At 49.2% G+C, this 21,268-nt stretch overlaps 7 protein-coding genes across 7 annotated transcripts; 4 read left to right on the forward strand and 3 right to left on the reverse strand.

Moving 5' to 3' along the window:
* Window positions 1-81: 81 nt before the first annotated feature.
* On the forward strand, window positions 82-693 carry FOXG_22191 (uncharacterized protein; the record flags this gene model as incomplete). The annotated part of the gene is made up of 3 exons (XM_018402589.1): window positions 82-175; window positions 304-323; window positions 379-693. 3 exons carry the CDS (start codon window positions 82-84, stop codon window positions 691-693), a joined length of 429 nt encoding a protein of 142 aa, XP_018256376.1.
* A 319-nt stretch (window positions 694-1,012) lies between these two features.
* Window positions 1,013-2,725, reverse strand: FOXG_16020 (uncharacterized protein; the record flags this gene model as incomplete). Its single annotated transcript, XM_018396103.1, has 3 exons — window positions 1,013-1,122; window positions 1,178-1,652; window positions 1,706-2,725. 3 exons carry the CDS (start codon window positions 2,723-2,725, stop codon window positions 1,013-1,015), a joined length of 1,605 nt encoding a protein of 534 aa, XP_018256377.1.
* A 26-nt stretch (window positions 2,726-2,751) lies between these two features.
* On the reverse strand, window positions 2,752-3,121 carry FOXG_22192 (uncharacterized protein; the record flags this gene model as incomplete). The annotated part of the gene is made up of 2 exons (XM_018402590.1): window positions 2,752-3,028; window positions 3,078-3,121. The coding sequence occupies 2 exons, from the start codon at window positions 3,119-3,121 to the stop codon at window positions 2,752-2,754; spliced, it is 321 nt and encodes a 106-aa protein (XP_018256378.1).
* Window positions 3,122-4,316: 1,195 nt separating this feature from the next.
* FOXG_22193 (uncharacterized protein) lies at window positions 4,317-4,887 on the reverse strand (the record flags this gene model as incomplete). Its single annotated transcript, XM_018402591.1, has 2 exons — window positions 4,317-4,470; window positions 4,520-4,887. 2 exons carry the CDS (start codon window positions 4,885-4,887, stop codon window positions 4,317-4,319), a joined length of 522 nt encoding a protein of 173 aa, XP_018256379.1.
* Window positions 4,888-5,612: 725 nt separating this feature from the next.
* On the forward strand, window positions 5,613-7,810 carry FOXG_16021 (uncharacterized protein). Its single transcript, XM_018396104.1, has one exon. It carries the CDS (start codon window positions 5,683-5,685, stop codon window positions 7,618-7,620), a length of 1,938 nt encoding a protein of 645 aa, XP_018256380.1. The 5' UTR covers window positions 5,613-5,682; the 3' UTR covers window positions 7,621-7,810.
* Window positions 7,811-18,002: 10,192 nt separating this feature from the next.
* Window positions 18,003-20,365, forward strand: FOXG_16024 (uncharacterized protein; the record flags this gene model as incomplete). Its single annotated transcript, XM_018396105.1, has 3 exons — window positions 18,003-18,177; window positions 18,215-18,484; window positions 18,603-20,365. The coding sequence occupies 3 exons, from the start codon at window positions 18,003-18,005 to the stop codon at window positions 20,363-20,365; spliced, it is 2,208 nt and encodes a 735-aa protein (XP_018256381.1).
* A 215-nt stretch (window positions 20,366-20,580) lies between these two features.
* Window positions 20,581-20,904, forward strand: FOXG_22194 (uncharacterized protein; the record flags this gene model as incomplete). Its single annotated transcript, XM_018402592.1, has 1 exon — window positions 20,581-20,904. The coding sequence occupies one exon, from the start codon at window positions 20,581-20,583 to the stop codon at window positions 20,902-20,904; it is 324 nt and encodes a 107-aa protein (XP_018256382.1).
* Between the last annotated feature and the right edge of the window lie 364 nt (window positions 20,905-21,268).

The following is a 21,268-nucleotide window of genomic DNA, read 5'->3' on the forward strand; positions in this document are numbered from 1 at the left end:
CTGATTGGAATCATGGGCTCGGTAATGGAGACAGAGCTTTCGTCGATGTAAGGACCTTCACACCCTCCTCTCCCTTGCATGATGTTCGGTTCCAACGGCTCGTTCGCTATTATGCCGTCCAGCTTTGATGGCAAAGAAGTAGAGTACTTTGCCACTCTCGAAGCGAAAGATCGCAGTCGGGAGGAATGGTCACAACTGTAACAGAACAAGTCTGAGCTTCACCGAATGATGACAGGGCGCTTTACATGTCACAATTCACAATGGCCTAATCTAGTCCAAGAGCTTTGTAACAAAACTCCACAGAATACCTTAACGAGCTGGCCGTAAGTATCCCACTCAAGTCTGTTAGCTCGATCATTGACTAACTAATCTGGGCAGGTTCTTTTCAGTCACGACACTCAACGACTTGAAGTCTACGCTGGTCGAGTAATAGTTATTGGTGATGCAGCGCATGCTATCCCACCGACTGGCGGCCAAGGAGCTGCCATGGCATTCGAAGACGCTGAAACACTTTCTTACGTCCTCGGACGGATCCGCGATATTTGCCTGATCCGTCCTAACGGTGACCATAGATCGCTGGTGAACGAGATGCTCCACAAGTGGCAGCGACACCGCCAAGGTCGAATCGTCAAGGTCATGGACTTTACTTCGATGCAAGTGTTACATCATTTACCAGACGTAGTCTGTGTCTGACAAAGAACGCAATAACCCTGAACTCTCAGCTCTACCAAGTATCCATTTCGACAATCATATGTCAATGGCTAACTACCGTTGAGAAGACTGATTTTCGCTGCGGAGCTTATCCGCAAATAACACATCTTAATCATAAACAGCCAGAATGCGATACGATAGTTACAAGGTTACATTTATAATTACAGCGGCAAGCCCTGCTCACTACTACGGTACTACCAGAAGAATGAACGAGAGTACATTTTCAATTAGCCCTACATATAAATACAGCCAGAGAACACTGATGTTAGAGTGAACAAGATATTTTTGACACATCCATGAATCAGTTAGTGATTGGGAAAGTGCTCTGAGTGACCGATCCAGAGTTGGTATCAATGGTAACTTGAACTCCAGGCAGAGCCTTGGCTTCGTTGTAAGACCATTGCTGAACACCTATTCAAAGTCATTAGTACTGCATCCCAATTCTTGCACAACCAAATTTACTCACTGTTGGGGCCTTGAGCACCAATGGTACACTTAGTACCCTTGTCAAGAGCTTCAAAATACTTGTACGTAACATAGTTGGGTCGTGCTTCTTCGAGAATCACCATGAAGTGATAGTACTGGTCTCTGTCTCGGTAGCGTGAAACATACCACTCAATACAAAGCGAGCGTGATGGAGCCTCGCCGGTAATCTCGTAGTAAATGCCTTGAGGGGTGTCCTTGTAGATGTACAGGTCACACCAGAAGGGGAAAAGCGTATAAGGAGGCATGTCGCTGCTTCGGTAGGGCAGAGGCTGGTAGGAATAAATTGTGTTGCCTTTGTCAAGGCTCAGGAGACCGTTGATAGATACGTAGACATTGGTGGAGGAGTAGCCAAAAATGGTAACAGGGAATGAGCTGACAATTGGGTATACAATGTCGTCATAGTTGTCCGCAGCACCTCCGAGACTACCCACAATAGGGATGGGGTTTCTGAGAGCCTGCAACATTGTCAGCGACGACTTGTATCGAGTTCATATGCAGGAGGACTCACCACTTTGTTTGGCAGCTTGGGCTTATTAGCCTCTTCAAGTTGAAGCTTGACTCGTTCAAGTTCAGCTTCAGCAACTCGCTTGGCCTCTTCCTCAGCCTGAAGGCGTGCCTGCACTTCAGCATCATGAGCAGTGGCAGCATCAACCTTACTTTGCAGGTCTCGAACAGACTCATCACAGATACGCTTAGCCTCGTTCGCCGCCTCAAGGCGCTGGTGGTCCTCGAGATCGTGAGCACTCAGCTGATCAATCTTATCCTGGAGAGCCTTCTGGGTAGCTTCAGTAGACTCCTGAAGCTCCTGGAGCAACTGAATCTTCTGGTCTCGTTCAGCTTGAGCACCAGCCAGACCAACCTCAAGGGTAGCAATGGCACTATCCTTTTGAGCGATGGCCTGGTTGGCAGCTTCAAGATTACTGTTTGCCTGGTCAAGAGACTCAGTGAGACGTGCTGCATCTCGCTCCTTGGAGGCCAGGTCTGCCTTGGTGCTATCAAGAGTGGTAGACAACTCGGCGTTAGTCCTGTTGGCAGCTGCGAGTTGCTCAGTCAGGGCAGCGATCTGTGCTTCCTTAGCTTGGCAGTTGTTCTTGCAGGTCTCCATAGCTTTCTGTGCGACGCTGAGCTCATGTCGGGTGGATGTGAGCTGCTGAGTGGCATCGTCTAGCTCAGCCTGAATAGCAGCCTTCTCCTGAAGTGCCCTCTCCAGTGCATCATGAGCTGAGTCGATGGATTCATGGTCCTCTCTGCCATGCTCAGCCTCACGCTGCTCCCTCTCATAAGCCTCAAGAATAGTCTTGTCAAGCTTGCTCTTGAGACGACTTTCGGTTGTCTTAGACTGACGAAGAGCCTTTTCAGTCTTTCGAAGCTTGTTGGCAAGCTCTTTCTCTGCCTTGAGAGCCATCTCTCGGTTTTTGGCCAGGAGTTGCCCAAGTTCCTTCTTGGCCTTCTCTTGGCCAGCCACCTTGGACTCAAGCTGTTCAATGCTGTGAATCTGAGAATGAAGTTGCTGGCGGAGAAGCGTCATTTCGATAGCATCGTTGCCAATGGTATCTATGGCGGCATGAAGTCGCTGCCTGAGAAGCTCATAGTTCTACTCGAAGGATATTGGTTAATCTTGAGAATGGTAGTTGGGAAAGCTGTAGAGAAACTTGCCTCGTTGAGGTGGGCAGCGCGGTCAATGAAAGCAGACGCCCAAGCTAAGTTCTCGCTGATGTTATCGGCAAATGGGAGTGGCCTTGTGATGCGCTTGATTGCAGGTTCCTCAGTGGGAAGAGTGCACTGGAAAGTGACAGCCTCTACATATGGCTCAGGCGGGGTAAGGATAGTCCTTTTGCAAGTAAGCATCAAATCCACCGTAAGGAAATCGTCAGTCGTACTGAGAGTGGCATCCTGAGTGCTTGGCCTTTCGATGATGGGGCATCTTGCAATAGAGTGGCTGCGATCAGAGTTGTGTTAAAAGCATAGAGTGGTGATGAGCGTTTAAGTAAATCCTCAATGTATGACTTGGGTTTGGTCTGAGAACGAAAGAAATAGACGAGGAACATGCTGATATTTATAAAAGATATCTAATGAACAAGAGCAGAGCAACAAGGGACGTTTAATCTGTTCTCCCAAACCAATTGTCTGCCAGAATTTCTCTCTCGCTGAAGATATCCTCTTCGTCATTGCAATATGACCATTCACTTGTGATGATCAACAGATGTGGCTGTCGTTAAGCCGGGATGTCCGCACTATGTAATTGGACGAGCCGTCGTATCGACCAGTTATCTGTATGTTCAGCTTGCAACGGCAATGCCGGAATGACCTGATGTTACATTGAAGAATTTCCACTTTGGCCTCTCCAGGAAGCATGTCAGAGTGAAATAGCGGGATTGGGGTTAGTGTGGTCAGCTAAAAGTGATTTGGCGTCTCCGAAGCTGCTGACGAATCAATAAACCCTTTTCTCTGCAGGTTCAGCTTCTGCATCCTGAAGATCTTATCCTCTTTGAGGGCAAAAATGCCCTCGTCTGCTTACGGCCTTCCACATTTCGTCTTGCCATTGGACTATCCCATCGAGTGCTAACTGGCGCCAGGTACAACCACCCCGCTTTTATCTCCATCTTACGCATAAGGTGCGGTTTCTGGTTGGGTCAAAATTTTCTGGGCAGAGGCGCCAATTGGCTGTAACTTTATCTCCATGTACCTGGCGTCAGTTAGCACTCGATGGGATAGAGTTACAGAGCATTCATTAACTAATTAATTATATATATTAAGCTAAAACTACTTAAAATATTTTAAATTTTCCTTTTAATTCTGTTAAATCCTCTTAGTTCTCCCTTAGTAATAATTATAATAGCTCTAAGGGCAATTTCTGTCAAATATTAAAAAAGTAGGCCAGGGTATAAACGGTAAATCCTTCACTGCCTTTCCATGCAGGTAACAGACATTTCTATAAAAATCGGTCACCCCGAAGCTATATGCCAAGCATCTGCTATCAGCTAAACAATTCTGCTTGCAACTTGTGCTGTCGACGCGAAGTATCTGGTATTGGTCTTGGCTCCCTCCCCTGATGCCGCACCTCTGACCCGCAGACGCGACCGCGCGCTGGCACTGGGCCAGTGCTGATGCATATGATGCTATAGCTGATGAGATTCTGCCTGTGCAGCTGGTCTGTTGTGCCGAGATTTGCGCAGCACAGTTTGCTTGCTGCGTCGAGACTTGCGAAGCACAGTTTGCTTGCTGCGTCGAGACTTGCGAAGCACAGTTTGCTTGCTGCGTTGAGAGACTGCGCTGACATGTTGCGAGATCTGTTCGACACTTTTGAAGATCTTGATCGCACTGCGTCGGTCCCGCAGAAGCCATAGGAACGATCGCTAGGCTTTGAGCTTCGCTTTCAAGCAGATTCATCTCACAGCGACCGGATCGCTCCGATTGGCGCGGCGGTTCCCAGAATGAGTCAACACATTCTTCCATGCTACCGCAACGGTTTGCACATTCGGCAGGGGTACTGGTAAACTCCACTGAACCTGGAGCAATAACCACATCGCAGTAGACTCGGTAGTCTTTGCCTTGAAAAGTAACGATTTTCTTGTCTGAGGATGGGCAGCAGCCAGCATATGTGCCTGTGGTGCTGCATGATTGGGCACTGATGAGAGTGGGGAGGAAAGCCAGGCAGGCTAGATAAACAATCAATAGGGAGCGAGACATTTTCTCAGATGGAGATGGTGGTTGATGAAGTTCTTGCAGATAAAAGATGTATCAAATCTTTTGCTCTCTTGAATGGAGGGTAGAATATATATTTCATGTCACTGCTTACATATCTGATCACCAGCAGTAATTCCGAGGTCTTAGTGAAAACATGTTTTCTGACCCCTAGCGTTGTATCGGACATGCCGGTGTAAACATTTGACGATGCAATCAGGTGGCCATGGGTATTCAGCTGGATGTCCTTGAAGACCATGTCCAAAACGGTGCTTTGCACGGCTAATATGTAGACCGATATGATCAATCACATCAATATTATGCATGTATTGCCAATCGGGCCGTATGAGACGGTCATACGTCGCTGTGCGTATCGCCTGTAACACACCGAATCCTCACAAGGTGCAGAAAATCTCGGTGAACCATCTGTAAAATGACACTGTAGCACGGAGCATCAGCTCCTGGCTTTCAAAAAGTCATTCTCATCTGGGCGCACTGCATGGACACGGTGGCTGGCTGGACTGCACCGTACTGACTCTTTCGGCATCTATCATCTCATGACTTCCATTCTCTTCTCAGCTATAGGCTGCAATTGCAGCTGAGGCCCATTAATCCCTGTTGCTGCTGGTGATACGGTCCATAACCGATACTCAGCATTGGTACAGGATGTACTACACATTCGCTCTGAGATTAAATACAGCTCTTCAACTCTTATTCCAATAGCTGTACATCCTGATCATCACATATCTTCGTTGTCCCCCGTCTTTTTATTTTTATTGCAGTGTTACTTTCCACGTAGCTATGGCAAAATACTACAACTGGGCCGTTTTTCTTGCCTTGTTTGCTGTTTCAGCTCATGGTCAAGAGAGCCCAAACCAACAACCGCTTTCACTAGAGGTGGAACCCATTCCCCTACAGAAAGCAGCCAATAATGCCAATGGCCAAATGACCATTGATGATATTATTCCTTCTCAGGACTCCAAAGGACAGATTAAATGTTGTCCATTGGGAACCATCTTCAACGGCACTGCCTGTACTTTCAAGATAACTACTACTGTCTGCCCTCCCAACACCAAACTCAAAGCTGGTGCTTGTATTTCTGATAAAGAGCCCGAGTGCCCTGAGGGTACAGTTCTACAGGACGAGAAGTGTATCTCAACTGTAGACCCGATTTGTCAGGATGGGGCGCGCTTTGATGGCAGCAATTGTATTTCTATACAGCTTCCCTCCTGCGACACAAACTTCAAATTCAACGGTATCTCTTGTATCTCTACCGAGAAGCAGGTCTGTCCAGAAGGGTTTATTGATGTTGCAAACGTCTGTATATCTAATATACCACCGACATGCCCCAGTGGTGAAAGATTAGATGGAGGATCTTGCACCTATTCCCAGCCACCGTCATGTCCCTCTCATATGACGCTTGAAGACGGCCTCTGCATATCCAAGCAACCTCCCTCTTGCAATGAGGGCTTTGAGTTCAACGGCAAGAGCTGTATTTATGGACAGAATCCTTCGTGTCCGTCTGGAACAACATTCAGTGGACGTGTCTGTATCTCTGCGACACCACCTGAATGCAAAGTCGGTCATTACAATGGCTGGGCTTGCCAAGCTCCTGAGTCTCCTCAATGTGTCCGAGGCTCCAAGCTGGTAGATGGTGTTTGTGTGATGGAGTCTCAAGATGAGAGGTGTCGACCGGGTTTTACGTATAACGGCCACGCATGCGCATCTAACAAACCGCCGGGTTGTCCGTCAGATGCCGTGCTATCAAAGGGGGTCTGTGCCCTCAAAGAGAAACCAGCATGTGCGCAGGGTACATTCAATGGCACTGTCTGCGTTGTGCCTGAGCCTCCCACATGCCCCCAAGGCTCTATTTTCTCAGATGATTCCTGCATTTCCACGATACCGCCGACCTGTCCCGTCAACATGATTCTCCGTGGGGACTCTTGCATACAGACGAGTAACCCCGTGTGTGCTCCAGGCTCGGTGTGCAAGGGTGATGTTTGCATTACGACTAGTACTCCAACATGTGCCGTTGGGGCATTCAAGGATGGTAAATGCATTTCTGCCTCAGGACCAGCTTGTCCAGGCCAGGCCGTCTTTGATGGTACAAACTGTATCTCCCAAAGTAGTCCAGGCTGCCAACCAGGATTTGCATTTAATGGAACAGCTTGCATCTCACACAGCTCGCCAGTGTGCCTAGAAGGCGATGTCTTTGATGGTAAAATCTGCCTTCACAGCCAACAGCCTGTATGCCCTCCAGGGACTCATATCCAAGGCAATGGCTGTGCCACTCAACTGGGACCTAATTGTCCGGAAGGCTTTGTCTTCTCTTCTCAGGGTTGCGTTGCGGGGAAGCTGCCCGAATGCCCAGCCGATACGACCTTACAGGGGGATAAGTGCATCTCTGGACAGCCACCCGCCTGTCTACCTGGCACACAGCTCGTCAACGGCACCTGCGTTTCGATCAATGGCCCGACATGTCCTCCTGGAAGCGAGCTGCGACCAGAAGGTTGTGTCACCATCACCGCTCCTTCATGCCCACATGGAACCACGCTGAAGGACAACAAATGTGCTTCTAATGATGGACCCACTTGTCGCCTCCCGCTTGTTGTCTCGGGCGATAAGTGTATATCTCCTAACCTGCCGGTATGCCCCGCTGGCACGGTTTTCTCCAATGGGAAGTGTAGCTTGGCTCCAACAACTGGGTGCTATAATATCCAGTATTGTCCTCCCTTGTAAGTGAGAGCTATCTAATGGTTGTCGGGGAGGAGTTTATTTCGAAAGTCAAGTCTTGAACATCGAGAGACTGAGATGAACTGTTGGTGGTTGGTGGGGTAGGAGCAGATACATTACCGGTATGTATACAATTATGTACAGCTTTATGAATTGAGGAAACTTCATAATGCCTCAACTTATTGTTCCTGATGCACTGACCCTTCATCCACTTCTTGTAACCCCCTGGTCTATTACCAGAGGCCGTGCGTTGGGTGTCTCCTTCCGTACGTTGTCATGATGATACATACGCATGTATTCGTATTTACCTGATGGGTCGAATTGTGAAAGCACCAGTATTCACAGTGAATGGAGCTATTGAACCTCTGATTGCGCCGTCACCCACTCATCTACAACTCATTGATAATCTTGAACTGCCTGATTTTGCCTTATTAGGACTGATATTTCTATTTGGCTCATCCCTGCGTGTATAACTACTCATATCATAAGGACATGATAATACTCTTCCAGCTGTATGATGCATGCACGAGCAGTTTGGTTGCTCCGGAATAAGGTAGCCAGCTAGCCTCTTACTTCTTTGGAGGAACTTTACTACTCCAAAACAAGACCAATGTAATTAATATTGCATGGAACTTTTGAGCAACTGAACTCTCCCTCTAGCCGAGCTGTCCTAATGGCGGTCTGTACCGAGCTGGTGCGTCTGCCGATCTTTCTCTTTCTGGGGTCTTATCACACGGAAACCCCACTTCAGCTGTCCACAAAGAGGTTCTGTGTGTTAATATTAACCCAATATGCCGAGCGAGACAGGGTTTCAACATCGAGGTGCAGCTGAAATGCGATGCAGCTTCTAGCATCGGCGCATACCTTGACGAGTGGATGGTAGAGAGTGACGTGATATCGCATCGCATGACTGGAATCGTCACGTCAATGCTTTTCTTCATTCGCCTACTTTCGTTTTCTCCCGTGTTGTCGTTCCTTTTCTCACCGCACTTCTTTCTGGAGTTCTAATCACCTTTCTCTCATCCATACATAAGCTAATAACATCGTCAGGCCAGGAGACAAGTGTAAACACTACGCGCAGTCCGGACGGCAACGTGCATGACTGTTTTGGTGTTGCTGCAGGTTTGAGTAATGTTGGAAAAATCCGGGAATCCCCCTTATCTTCAGGATTCAGACTGTTATTCTGAAAGTCCTAGATACAATTATCTAGAGATATAAACCCGAGAATAACTCTCAGCTCAATAATGAATAACCAAGTTTCATAAAAAATATACTTTCACCCAGCACTACTGCGCAATATAAACAACAGTATCAAGCAGCAATCAGTGAATGCATTTCCGGCAACCTTGGTTGAGAAAATACCGCATCTTGCCGGTTTTTATCCGCCTTGGCTGCTGCGGTAGACAAGCAACTCATGGGTCTTCGTATTGTGTGAGGCAAAACAGGAAGCTCGGTTACTACCAACAGCTGCAATGCAGTAACATGTGAATAGATAACGCGAGTTGGTTCTAAGCGATCAGCGCGGAGCGGGCCGGTCTGCCCTAGTACGACTTGATATTGAGTGTGCGGGGTAAGCGACACACTTTCAGCTACCCCTCACTGACTTGGTTATGTCTTCCTTCACTGCAGCGAGTCTCGTGTTTTCTGTCCCCAGGGGCTCTCAGCTCACCATAGAGACAAAGCACTGACAAAGTTGGTAAACTCACCAAACCAATAATTCCGCCCCATGCTTTAGGGTCAGTGGACTGACAAGGGCCATACGGTAATCTGATAGAGAAGACCGCCGTGGTGCAGACAGCTGAGTCCCTGCACAACAGGGCTGCCGTCAGATCAGATTAACAATCAGATATATCAATCAATTCAATCAATTCAGTTCAAATACGGTATCCTAACAGATCAATCAATTCAGACACAAGCATCTGTGCATCTGATATATCTGATATCCTTATAAAGGAAGATGACTACCCTAGAACTGTCGGATCATCCATATTTTCCGGTCCTCAGAGTGGGGCACTTCCCTAACAAGCAGTGATGCTACAGGGCGGAGTCAAGCCGATTGGCTGGCTTCGAACCCCAGACCGCTCAGGGCTCGGTTGGAGAGCAATCTACAGGCAGATTAATTGGTTAAGTTGCCCCTTTTTCCTACCTCTTGCCCCAGTACGACACAGCCCTAGCCAGAGAAGCCGACACATCCTTCAATGTTTGGAAGCATATCTCGGCTGATGGGTTTCAATCTGTTGAAGCCCCTGCTGATTGCAACATACAATGTCGGAGACCGCTATAAAAGGCAGCCTTGCTGGTAGCCCGTCGTCATCGCCGCCACCACCCGCATTTCCTCGTCTCGGATCCCGGTCTAAGGCCATCGCTAAGCAGTATGATGCCGCTTTAACTTTGGCCTCGACTGCCGATTCGTCCGTTGATGACCTTTACAAGATCATTTGGGGCCAACGACGTTTTGTTATTGCAAGCCTCTTAGATAAGAGGAAAAGTAGGGGCAGGCGAAGCTGGATCGGAAACCATGGCTGGTTCCTTGCAGAGTTGAGGAAAGACAATACATCCAGTGGAGATATCTGGTGTTGCCGGCTCTGCGATGATAAGGGTGCGCCTCGATTTTTCAATGCCCAGTCGACATCATCGGCATCAGCTCATCTTTTCAAGTTCGTGGTACTTGCCATTTCCAGGTTATTACTAACGGCTTTTAGAGCTCACAGGATCACCGAGACCTTTGGAGCGGATTCATCTGGTGACCCTTCAGTTCTCGACCTCCAGAGAAATGGATCCAAGAAACGGTCGGCTTCTTCTTCCCTCCTTCTTCCTCGAGCGAAGATGGCACGGATTAGAGAGCTCTCTGTTGGTTATATCATTGATTCTAACCTCCCCTTTACTACCTTTGAGAGTACCTATCTGCAGGAGCTGTTCCGTCAGCTGGACTCTGATCTTTATGCTCAGGTGCCCTGGGGTCGAACTGCAACCAAAAAAGACCTAGAGGACATACTTGTTTCAAAGAAAGCGGCTGTCAAGGAGGAACTCGAAAATGCTGTTACCCAGATACATCTTAGCTTCGACCTCTGGACCTCTCCGAACAGGTTAGCTTTTATTTCCATCTTTGGTCACTTTATCGATCGGAGACACTCATATCAAAGCCGGCTGCTGGCTTTCAAGAGGCAGATCGGATCTCATGCCGGTAAGAACATCGCTTACACCATAAGAAACGTCGTCCGTGATTAGGGTATCGATTGTAAGCTAGAGGTTTCGATCTGCGATAATGCGGCCAGTAATGATGTTTGCTTGCGAAACCTCTACACAACTCTCGATGCCTCGATAACTCGAGCGGACACGGAGGCACGGAGGATGCGATGTTTCGGTCATATTCTAAACCTCGTTGCCCAAGCCTTCCTCTACGGCGATGATGCAGCTTCTTTCGCACTTCAGTCTGAGGCCTATGACATGTTAGAGCGGGTTGAAGAAGATCTCGAACACTGGCGAGCCAGGGGTCCAGTTGGGAAGCTTCACAATATCGTCAAGTTCATCCGAGCCTCTCCGCAACGCACCGAAGCTTTCAAAGCACATGCAAGGGAGCAGGAGGGGGTAGATTCATATAAGCTTGCAGAAGAATCAACCGCCGAGCTCGAAGTCATACAGAACAACGCTACGAGATGGAACTCGACTTACATGATGATTGAGCGTGCCTTAGTCAAGCAGTCTGAGCTCAGCAGCTTCATTCAGGAGTTAGGGCTAGAAGAAGACGCCTATCAACCATTCAGCTACGACTTTGCATGCTAGGTCGTAGAAAATGCCATAGAAAAAAAAACCACGCTATTGAACTATGGGGGGCAAGTTCATATGGGGATATGGAGGTTAGGGTTCATGCGTGAGTTCAGAGAACAAAAACTTCTCAAAATGGGCCAAAAGCCAAACATATGGTAGAGCGAGGCAAGCTTATTTTGATGAAACTAGACCCCGATTTTTCTCAAGTCTGTGGAACAAGTTATGATGATTCAGAATATTTAGTCGATTGATTCTAGTCAAGTGGGGGCCCATAGGGACACGCCTAGGCGCCTCTCCACTTCTGCACGCGTAGGCGTGCGGATTATGTCAGCCCCCAATTTGGCACGGGCGTCAATAGGTGCGCACCTGGATGCGCACGTAAGTGTCACGTGTTGCGCACCCGGTGCGTCTGTAAGGGAGTTATGTAAGCCCAACACCCTTGTAGCTACCCCTTTCCCGTTGATAAAGAGCCTCACTTCGCCGCGCAACGATCTACTCAAATCATCTCTCCTAGAATGAATCCAGTTACAGCTACTCGTCAATTTTCTGATGACTGCCTGCCTCCTGAACGCGAGTATGGCTCTCGGGAAGCCCTACACGCCGCGATCAATGCATGGGCAGCTCCCAGGGGCTATGCGTTTGTCACTGGGAAGTCGAAGAAAACAGAGAGCGGCAGACGAATTGTTTTCTTCAGCTGTGACCGTGGAGGAGCACCTCCAAAGGCCTCGGGCGTACGGCAACGGTCAACTACAACACGGCGTACAGGGTGTCAATTCTCAGTCCTTGCGAAGGAGGCCTTGGATAAGACAACGTGGCGCCTTACACACCGTCCTGGCAGCGAGTTTGCCCATCACAACCACGAGCCAAGCACAAGCATGTCTGCACATCCAGTCCATCGTCAACTATCCAATGCAGATAGGTCAACTATTAACAACCTTGCAAACGCTGGTGTAGCACCGAAAGAGATCAGGTCCTACCTACGTCAGAACACAGAGTCTCATGCCACCCAGCAAGACATCTACAACTGCATTGCACAAGGCAAACGAGACCAGAAGAAGGGCCAGAGCACAATCCAAGCTCTTGCTAATGAGCTTGAGGCTGAGGGTTTCTGGAGTCGAATACGCTTCGACGAGGATGGTCGGGTTACAGCTGTGTTGTTTGCCCACCCAGAGTCGCTAACATACCTTAAGTCATACCCGGATATACTTATATTGGACTGCACATATAAGACAAACAAGTATAGGATGCCTCTTCTCGATATCGTCGGTGTTGATGCCTGTCAACGATCATTCTGCATCGCCTTCGCCTTCCTCAGCGGCGAGGAGGAGAAGGACTACATCTGGGCGTTAGATCGGCTACGTTCAATGTACGAAGCCTGTAGCGCAAGGCTGCCATCTGTGATCCTTACAGACCGCTGTCTGGCCTGCATGAATGCGGTATCTCATTGTTTCCCGGCTGCAGTATCGCTTCTATGCCTTTGGCATGCCAACAAGGCAGTCCTGCGTTACTGCCAGCCAAGCTTTATGCGTCATAACGATGCGGCTCAAAAGCCTCAAGGCCACCAAGAGTGGAAGGACTTCTACGGAAGATGGCATGAGCTCGTGGCATCGGCAAATGAGGAGACATTTGAAGACAGGCTTCAGCAGCTCAAAGAGCGCTATGCTTCAGCTCACGCCCGGGAGGTCGCCTACATCATCGAAACATGGCTTGACCTCTACAAAACAAAGCTCGTGAAAGCTTGGGTTGATCGGTATCTTCACTTTGAGAATGTGGTTACATCTCGAGGCGAGGGTATTCATCAGCTCATCAAGGTGTACCTTGATACTTCCCAGCTAGATCTCTTTGAGGCCTGGAGGGCTATCAAGCTGGCGATACTTAACCAAGTAGCTGAGCTCCGAGCAAACCAGGCGAAGCAGCAAATCCGAACACCCATAGAACTCTCAGGGAGTCTATACAGCATCATACGAGGCTGGGTATCTCACGAGGCATTGCGGAAGGTTGAGGCGCAGAGAAAGCGGCTCCAACAGGACAGACTCCCTGCCTGCACAGGAGTCTTCTCAGCAACGCTTGGGCTCCCTTGCGCTCACACAATTGAGCCTCTTCTACAACAAGCCCAGCCGCTTCAACTACACCACTTCCATACGCATTGGCATCTTCAACGAGAAGGAAACCCTCAATTGCTCATAGAGCCCCGCCGTCAGTTCGATCAGGTGCCAGCTACGTCAACATTGCCGAAGACTAGCACTCAGCGCGAGCCATGTGCATTTGAGATCGTCGAACAAGCATCACAGACGAGAGCCAACCCCAAATGTTCAAGATGTCATACACAGGGCCACAGGATGAGCTCAAAGGCATGCCCATTGCGATATGCGCATCTTGTATCTCCCTCAGCTTCTACAGCGCCCCCAAATACGCTGCCGCCATCGACTACACCAAGTTCGGCTCAACAGCCAGTTCCCGATCCATCCTTATGCTCAATTTTGCCACAGCAGCAGGTAGCGCCGCCAGCGGCACTATGTGATCAAGAGATGGTGCCGTCCCCGCCAGATATAATAGCACTGCCATCCTCATCAGCGGATGTACCTCCACCACCAGATATGCCGCCATCGGTACCAGCGTCTGGGCCAGACATACGCTATGATGACCCTCGTGCTATATATGATCGATATATTGCAGCACGGATGGCATGGTATAACAAGCTGCCTCGAGGTAGCTTAAAGACTAACCAGGAATATCGAAAGGCAATGGGCCTCCCTCAACGCTACGATAAGACAAGTTACAGCTGGTGTTTGGATTATAAGCAGATGGGTAAGCGATGCACATCAACGATACCTGGACGGGAGTGGACTAAGGAGGAGATGATGGCGTACTTGGATTGGACCAGGGTAGAAGATGAACGTGTGGAGAGGCAAGTCGCCCAGGAGATGGGCGACAACCCTCTGGCGAACAGGCGAACAGGCATGAAGGAGATTTGGAAGAGGGTTGAGCAGGACATGATCGACCAACAAGCTCTGTACTCGAACGATAAACTGGCTGAAGACTGTATCATAGTTACTGCTTAGATTATTATTAACGCCTACATTACTTATATCCCAATTATGGCACCGTGAGAAAAAATCTGTATAGCAGAGCAGTTCGTCATCTAGAGATTAGAAGCAATACAATAAAATACAATAGGCTGGCTGGCATACAAGGGTGTTGGGCTTACATAACTCCCTTACAGACGCACCGGGTGCGCAACACGTGACACTTACGTGCGCATCCAGGTGCGCACCTATTGGCGCCCATTTGGCACAACTCCACAACTGCATTTCTCAGGGGCTGCGGCTATTGCTGCCATTGCTAACCACAACCGTAGGTTTCAGGGGTTGCCGTTATGGCGCAGACGGCATTTCCTGATGATGTGCTTCCGCCAGAGGGCACGTACGACTCGCGAGAGGCTCTACTCACAGCTATCAATGAATGGGCAGCACCAAGAGGATACGCGTTCGTAACTGGGAGATCGTCGCGATCAACCAGCGGCAGGCAGATTATCACATACGCATGTGATCGATGGTGTCGGCCACCAAGCGCCTCAAGGGACCGCCAGCGCAAGACTACTACGCGAGGAACCAACTGCCGGTTCTCTATCATCGCGAAGGAATCCCTAGATAAGACGACTTGGTCTTTAAGGCATCGTCCGGATCCACAATTTTCTTCACACAACCATGAACCAAGTTGGCACAAATCGGCGCACCCAGTCCATCGGCAGCTCTCGGATGTGGATAGGTCAACAATCAGCCGCCTTACGAACGCTGGTGTAGCGCCAAAAGATATCAGGACTTATATTCGCCAGAACTCGAATACCATTGCAACCCAGCAAGATATCTACAACCGCATCGCAGATAGCAAACGAGAGCTCTGTGAGGGTCAGAGCACTATACATGCTTTTGCTAACCAGCTAGACAAGGAAGGGTTCTGGAACCGGATGCAGCTTGACTCAGATAACCGAATCACGGCGGTGTTGTTCGCCCATCCGGAGTCATTGGCATACTTGAAGGCTTACCCAGATCTACTTTTCTTGGACTGCACATACAAAACGAACAAATACGGAATGCCGCTGCTTGATATGATTGGTGTTGATGCCTGTCAGCGATCCTTCTGTATCGCCTTCGCATTCCTTAATGGCGAGGCTGAGCAGGACTTCATATGGGCCTTGGACCGGCTCAGGTCGCTGTATGAACTCTGCAACACAAGGTTTCCATCTGTTATTCTGACTGACCGTGATAAGGCCTGTATGAACGCTGTAGAGAGCTGCTTTCCGTCTTCGATCTCTTTGCTATGCCTGTGGCATGCGAATAAGGCGGTCCTCCGCTATTGCCAGCCAACATTCGTACACCATAAGCAAGGGTCTGAGGCCTATCAGCAAGGTCTGAGCGACTGGAATGACTTTTTCAATCACTGGCATTCGATTATGAGGTCGTCAGATGAACAGGCATTTGACCAGCGCGTACAAGAGCTTGAAAAGCGCTATCTGCCTCAATAGCTCGAAGAGGTTGGCTACATCAAGTCCAACTGGCTCGATCCGTACAAGAAAAAGCTTGTTAAGGCCTGGGTCGACCAGCACCCTCACTTTGGTAATGTGGTCACCTCACGGGTTGAGGGTATCCATGGGCTCCTTAAGAGCCACCTCAAGAAATCTACGCTAGATCTCTTCGAGGCGTGGAGAGCTATGAAACATGCGCTTCTTAATCAATTATCTGAGCTGCGCTCCAACCAAGTCAGGCAGCAAATGCGAATACCAATTGAGCTCTCTGGATCACTATATAGTGCCATACGTGGCTGGATATCTCACGAGGCTTTACGCAAAGTTGAAGAACAGCGGAAGCGGCTTATGAAAGAAGACCTGCCTAGTTGTACCGGTACATTCTCTCGATCCCACGGCCTCCCTTGCGCCCATATTCTCAAGGCTCTACAAGAGCAAGGCCAAACCCTTCGCTTGGAGCATCTTCACCCGCATTGGCATTTGAGTCGCCATGGTGTTCATCAGGTGCTATTGGAGCCTCGACACCGATCTTATCGAATAGCTGCCGATTCTACCACAAGTAAATCGCAATCGAGCACTCAGAGAGAACCAAGTGCATTCGAGGCAGTTCAGGCAGCAGCGCAGCCAAAAGCACGACCTACATGCAGTAGATGCCACAAATTAGGACACAAGATGACGTCAAAGGCATGCCCTCAACGGTACGAGGGGATTTTGTATTTGTCATCATCGTCAGCACAGGTAGAAGCAATGCCAGTGGCACTCTCGCCAGCATTATCCGGGGAAGCACGACCAGCAGCAGCAGTATCTGCATCTGTATCATCTTTGCAGGAAGGGGAACCACTGGAAGACCCGTCATCAGGATTATCCGGACATGCTGGGTCTGGCAGGGATGATACTAGCTGCATTGTCGTTAGTATAGAGACAGCAGCATCATCGGCAGTGTCATCAGCAAAACCATCGACACAGGGAGGGAAGTCGCCAGTAGCATCATCTTCAACAGCATCAGTGGCGCCGACACTAAGATATGATGACCCACAAGCCATCTATCGGAGATATATTGCTGCTCGAGATGCTTGGTATAAGGCGCAGCCTCGTGGTAGCGTCAAAACTAACCAGCAGTATCGGAGGGCGTTAGGTCTACCTTTGCGGTATGACAAAGCAAGCTACCAGTGGTGTCTTGACTGGAAGCAGATGGGCAAACTCTGTACGACACCCACCGGATCTAGAGATTGGAGTAAGGAAGAGATGATGGCGTACCTGGATTGGAGTAAAGCAGAAGATGATCGGGTGGAGGCTCAGGTAGCGGCAGAGATGGAAAGTAATCCATTTTCTAGCAGAAGAGGCATGCGCGACATCTGGGAGGCAGCTGAGAATGATGGAAAAGAGCAGCAGGAATTGTATTCAGCTTGATAATTAGGAATTCATTACAGTTCTGAATCTCGGGATTCTGAAACCCGCCAGCCTCAAAACTCGAAATGCAGTTGTGGAGTTGTGCCAAATTGGCGGCTGACATAATCCGCACGCCTACGCGTGCAGAAGTGGAGAGGCGCCTAGGCGTGTCCCTATGGGCCCCCTAGTCAAGTTGGTTGATGACAAAGAATTTCTTGGCTCACGATAAATTCAAATAGGTATAGCGACGACCCACTTTGAAAGTCTTGGCTCACGATTAATTCAATCTGGTTTAGCGCCAAAACCTGGTGCCACAATTTCGCGACCTTTCCTGATCAGTTGAAACCCATTACCCTAAAATCCAAGGCGACGAGGGGGAGAGCTACCATTCAATTGGCCTGGTAGCTTCATTGAGTCCTCAAGCCTTGACGAAATAGGGAGTCATATGCTAGTGCAAAATATCGTACAAAGACTTACAGTGCGTAGCTCTCTTTGCGATAATTCTGAAAAGAAATGTCTCGAGGTTGTTTGTAAGGCCGGGCCTTATTGGGCGCCAGAACCTTGGAAGGATGCCGCGCTCTTGTTCATTATTTTTGCTTTTTTTTTAACGCGATTATGTAAACTACGAGCCCAGCCAGAAGACGCGTCTTGCAGATTTTAATGTTATGGAACCCATTTCCGTTGCCATCAGAGATCAAGCAAGATAATGTCTCAACCAGCCCCTAGACGTCGTGGTCGACCCAGGAAGGCAGAATCTGAAGAAGCGCGGGTCGCTCGGGAGCGTGCTCTGCAGCGCGTACGATCACAACGATACTACGAACGAAAACATCAGCAAGCCGTGCAGCCCTCTCTCGCCAGCCGAACTGCACCAAACAGAATTCGTGCATTACCACCATGCGTTGTCTCAGCAGTCACCAGCTGCATCGTCAACGGACCCGAGTACCGGCTTCTACCTGGAGTCGCAATTCCACATTCCCATACCAGATGAAGATCCACTGCCGGTCGAGTCTACTTTGATCGATCACGAACCAAGCGGCGTAGAGGTGGATTCAGCCGAAGGACCGTGTGATCTACCATCTGTGGAGGATGATGATCCACATACGGGTAATACAACGCCCCAGTCTCGCCAAGTTCTAGAAGAACAAACGACTCATTTCACCCTGGGCACGCAATCTATCCCTCATTCAGGTAAGTCTCTTCATCTCACTCCCGTGCGAGATGCCTGTCAAGAATAGTTTCGCCCCAAATCCCTTGAAGCATCATCTCGAGTCCTGGCCACAACCCGCATAACTGACCCTGATTATAGCTTCTCTTCACCATATTGATGACGTCGCCGATGGCCATGATGTTGAGGATAGATACTATGGCATCCCCGAATTTATCAATCACCGCCCTCAAAATCCGCCGCCTTCAGAGAACCCAATCCCGAGGCTCGAGAAACATCTTGCTCAGGAGTGGATGATGCATCCAAGCTGTTCAAGAGAAGAACATGATGCAGATCACGGGAAGTTAATCGAGACTGCTTGCCACCATTCTTGTGACTCACTAGAAGATGTTATCGCTCGGCTCGATGGATTGATGAATGATGATCACAGCCATGACCCCCTACCGCATGTCACTGAACCCACTTCTGATATTCTCGATCATGCTTCTTCGGCGGACGATCCTTGCAGTAATAACCTGCCTCATAATTCTAATTCACAAGAGCACACAAGCTCGCGTCAACGTGATTACAGGGCAGCTTGCCAAATCGCTCTTGAAGGATCCCTATGCGGTGGCGTACCACCAAGTCTTTGCTTGGAAGCTAAACATCGCCTTGCACAGCCTTTTACAGATAACTTCATCCGAAAAACGTACGACGTCGACAGCATATGTAGTTTCCCCTCGTCCTTGGCTGTCGCCAGGTTGGGTATTCAGTGGTACCCGCAACCACATGTTATCTTCAACCTCACGGATGACGTTCACATCAGCATCGACATCCCTACCGAAGACTTTCATCGCAACCATCCTCAGCCGCGAGGGAGTTGCCAGCAACGACGTCCGTTACATCATATCCCAAACTACTGCTTTGGACGGGTTCAGGGTTTGATAGATACATTCATCTGGGTGTTCTTCCCTGCTTTGTGCCATCGCCACATACATGATAACTCCTACAAGCGGACTTCAATTCCCAAGGAGCAATACACATTGTGGTATGATAAGGTCCTATTGCCAGCGGTTGTAGCAGCAGTTCAAGATCCAAGCATACTCCAGTACATTCCCCCAAGCCGCCGAGTCGCTCAATCTACGTCACGCGCTCGACAGGAGGGTATCTCCACTGAGTGTCTTACGGGTGCAAATGCGAGTATGGATGTGCTTGGTCAAGGCACAAGGAGCAACGCACTCTCATACTCACTTCAACACAGACACCTTGGGGCGATATGGCAGGAAATTCAATCGCGAATAATAGAATTTCCACAATTCGCTGGCGTAAGACTATACATGGGGGCGAAGAACCTGAAGCTTGCATACATGCACTTGGATATCGCTCAGACCCTCAGTGATTTTGACAATCAATGGAATGCCGCTGTTGACAAGAAATTCCTCGATCCAGACTGTACATTTATCGACATTGGTCGTCAATATACCCCTCAGATTGGGTCTGCTGCTGAGTCTAATGTCCTTATTTGGCGCCGCTGCTGTCTGAGACGACTATGGCGGCAGCGACAAGCATGGAGTCGTCAGTACAACACGGCGAAGCCTGACGGACATAACCACTCACAGTCTTTTGAGCCACGTCAATGTGGTGTCTCAACCCTTCGTCAAGCTGAGTACCCGTTCGTCACCACGCGCGACGCGGCCGACATGACAATCACACTCACCCACAATAGCCGTGAGGCTCGTGAAGGTCTCCTCTATAGCCAGTTTTATAACCTTGTCAAGATTCCTTTTGATGCCGCCAAACAGTACCCGTTTCAGAACCCCCAGCTCGAAAAGAGACTCTGGATCCATCCTACCTCGCTGATTGTGAAAAGTCTACCCGTGGAAGTCATGCAAATCAAGCTTCTCTCAAGCTCGCTTATCGATTAAGCAAACTTCGGGTTCGAGCTGCCTTGATTCCAAATGGTGAAGACGAGATCCCAGTTCCGTTCGCATATGGCGTTCGAGCTGAGGATCGCCTCTCTTGGGCGCTTCTACAACGTATACTCCCTCACTTGGCCCCCTCGCAGACAGCCGTCTCGGCTGTCCATGAAGAGGTTACGCCCGACCTGGAGCCACCTTTTTTCGCCATACAGTCAAGAACCATGGCACGCTTCCTACATAGCCATATCAATAGGTATTGTTTCCTCTTCGAGCACATCAAGTCTCAGACTGGACCCAGTTACTCATTACCAGAGACTGCTGTTATGGCAATGGCGCTCCGTAGCCTCCGTTTCAGCATGTCTGGTATCATCGCAAAGGAACCATTGTTGTGGAGAGATCGATGGAGACAGGGCCGCAGTACTACACCACAAAACGATCAGCAGCAGGGTGACGAAGTAGAGCTAGAAGGTCTAGGTTTGTACAAATCTTCAAGGGACTATGGGCTAGGCTGGTGGCTCCCAGGTAAATTTGATTGGGATAAATGACGCTTCAAAAATGATGTTGGCGATCGAATTATTGCGAACCACCATATCATACAACGCGATTATGGTCGTCAATGGAGGGTTATTCAGGACGTTCGTGATGTCCATGCACGCATGTGGCAGGCCTATAAGTGGGCTCAGCATTACTCAGTTCGAGAACGGCCAGTCAATCGGGGCATCTGGCTTGAGTACCTGTACAGTACTGTGATCGAGCTCTTCCAATGCGACGTCTGGTCCGAAGCCGTCAAGAGCCTCGACTGGACGACAGGTTCTGACCTCAACGAGAAGGCGGCCACTGAATTCTCTAAATCTGACCCCCCAGATTTTTGCTACGATGTTCTACAAGACTTGTTCACGATCGACGCCG

Source organism: Fusarium oxysporum, genomic scaffold (assembly GCF_000149955.1).
Source record: "Fusarium oxysporum f. sp. lycopersici 4287 supercont2.30 genomic scaffold, whole genome shotgun sequence".
Classification (NCBI taxonomy): domain Eukaryota; kingdom Fungi; phylum Ascomycota; class Sordariomycetes; order Hypocreales; family Nectriaceae; genus Fusarium; species Fusarium oxysporum.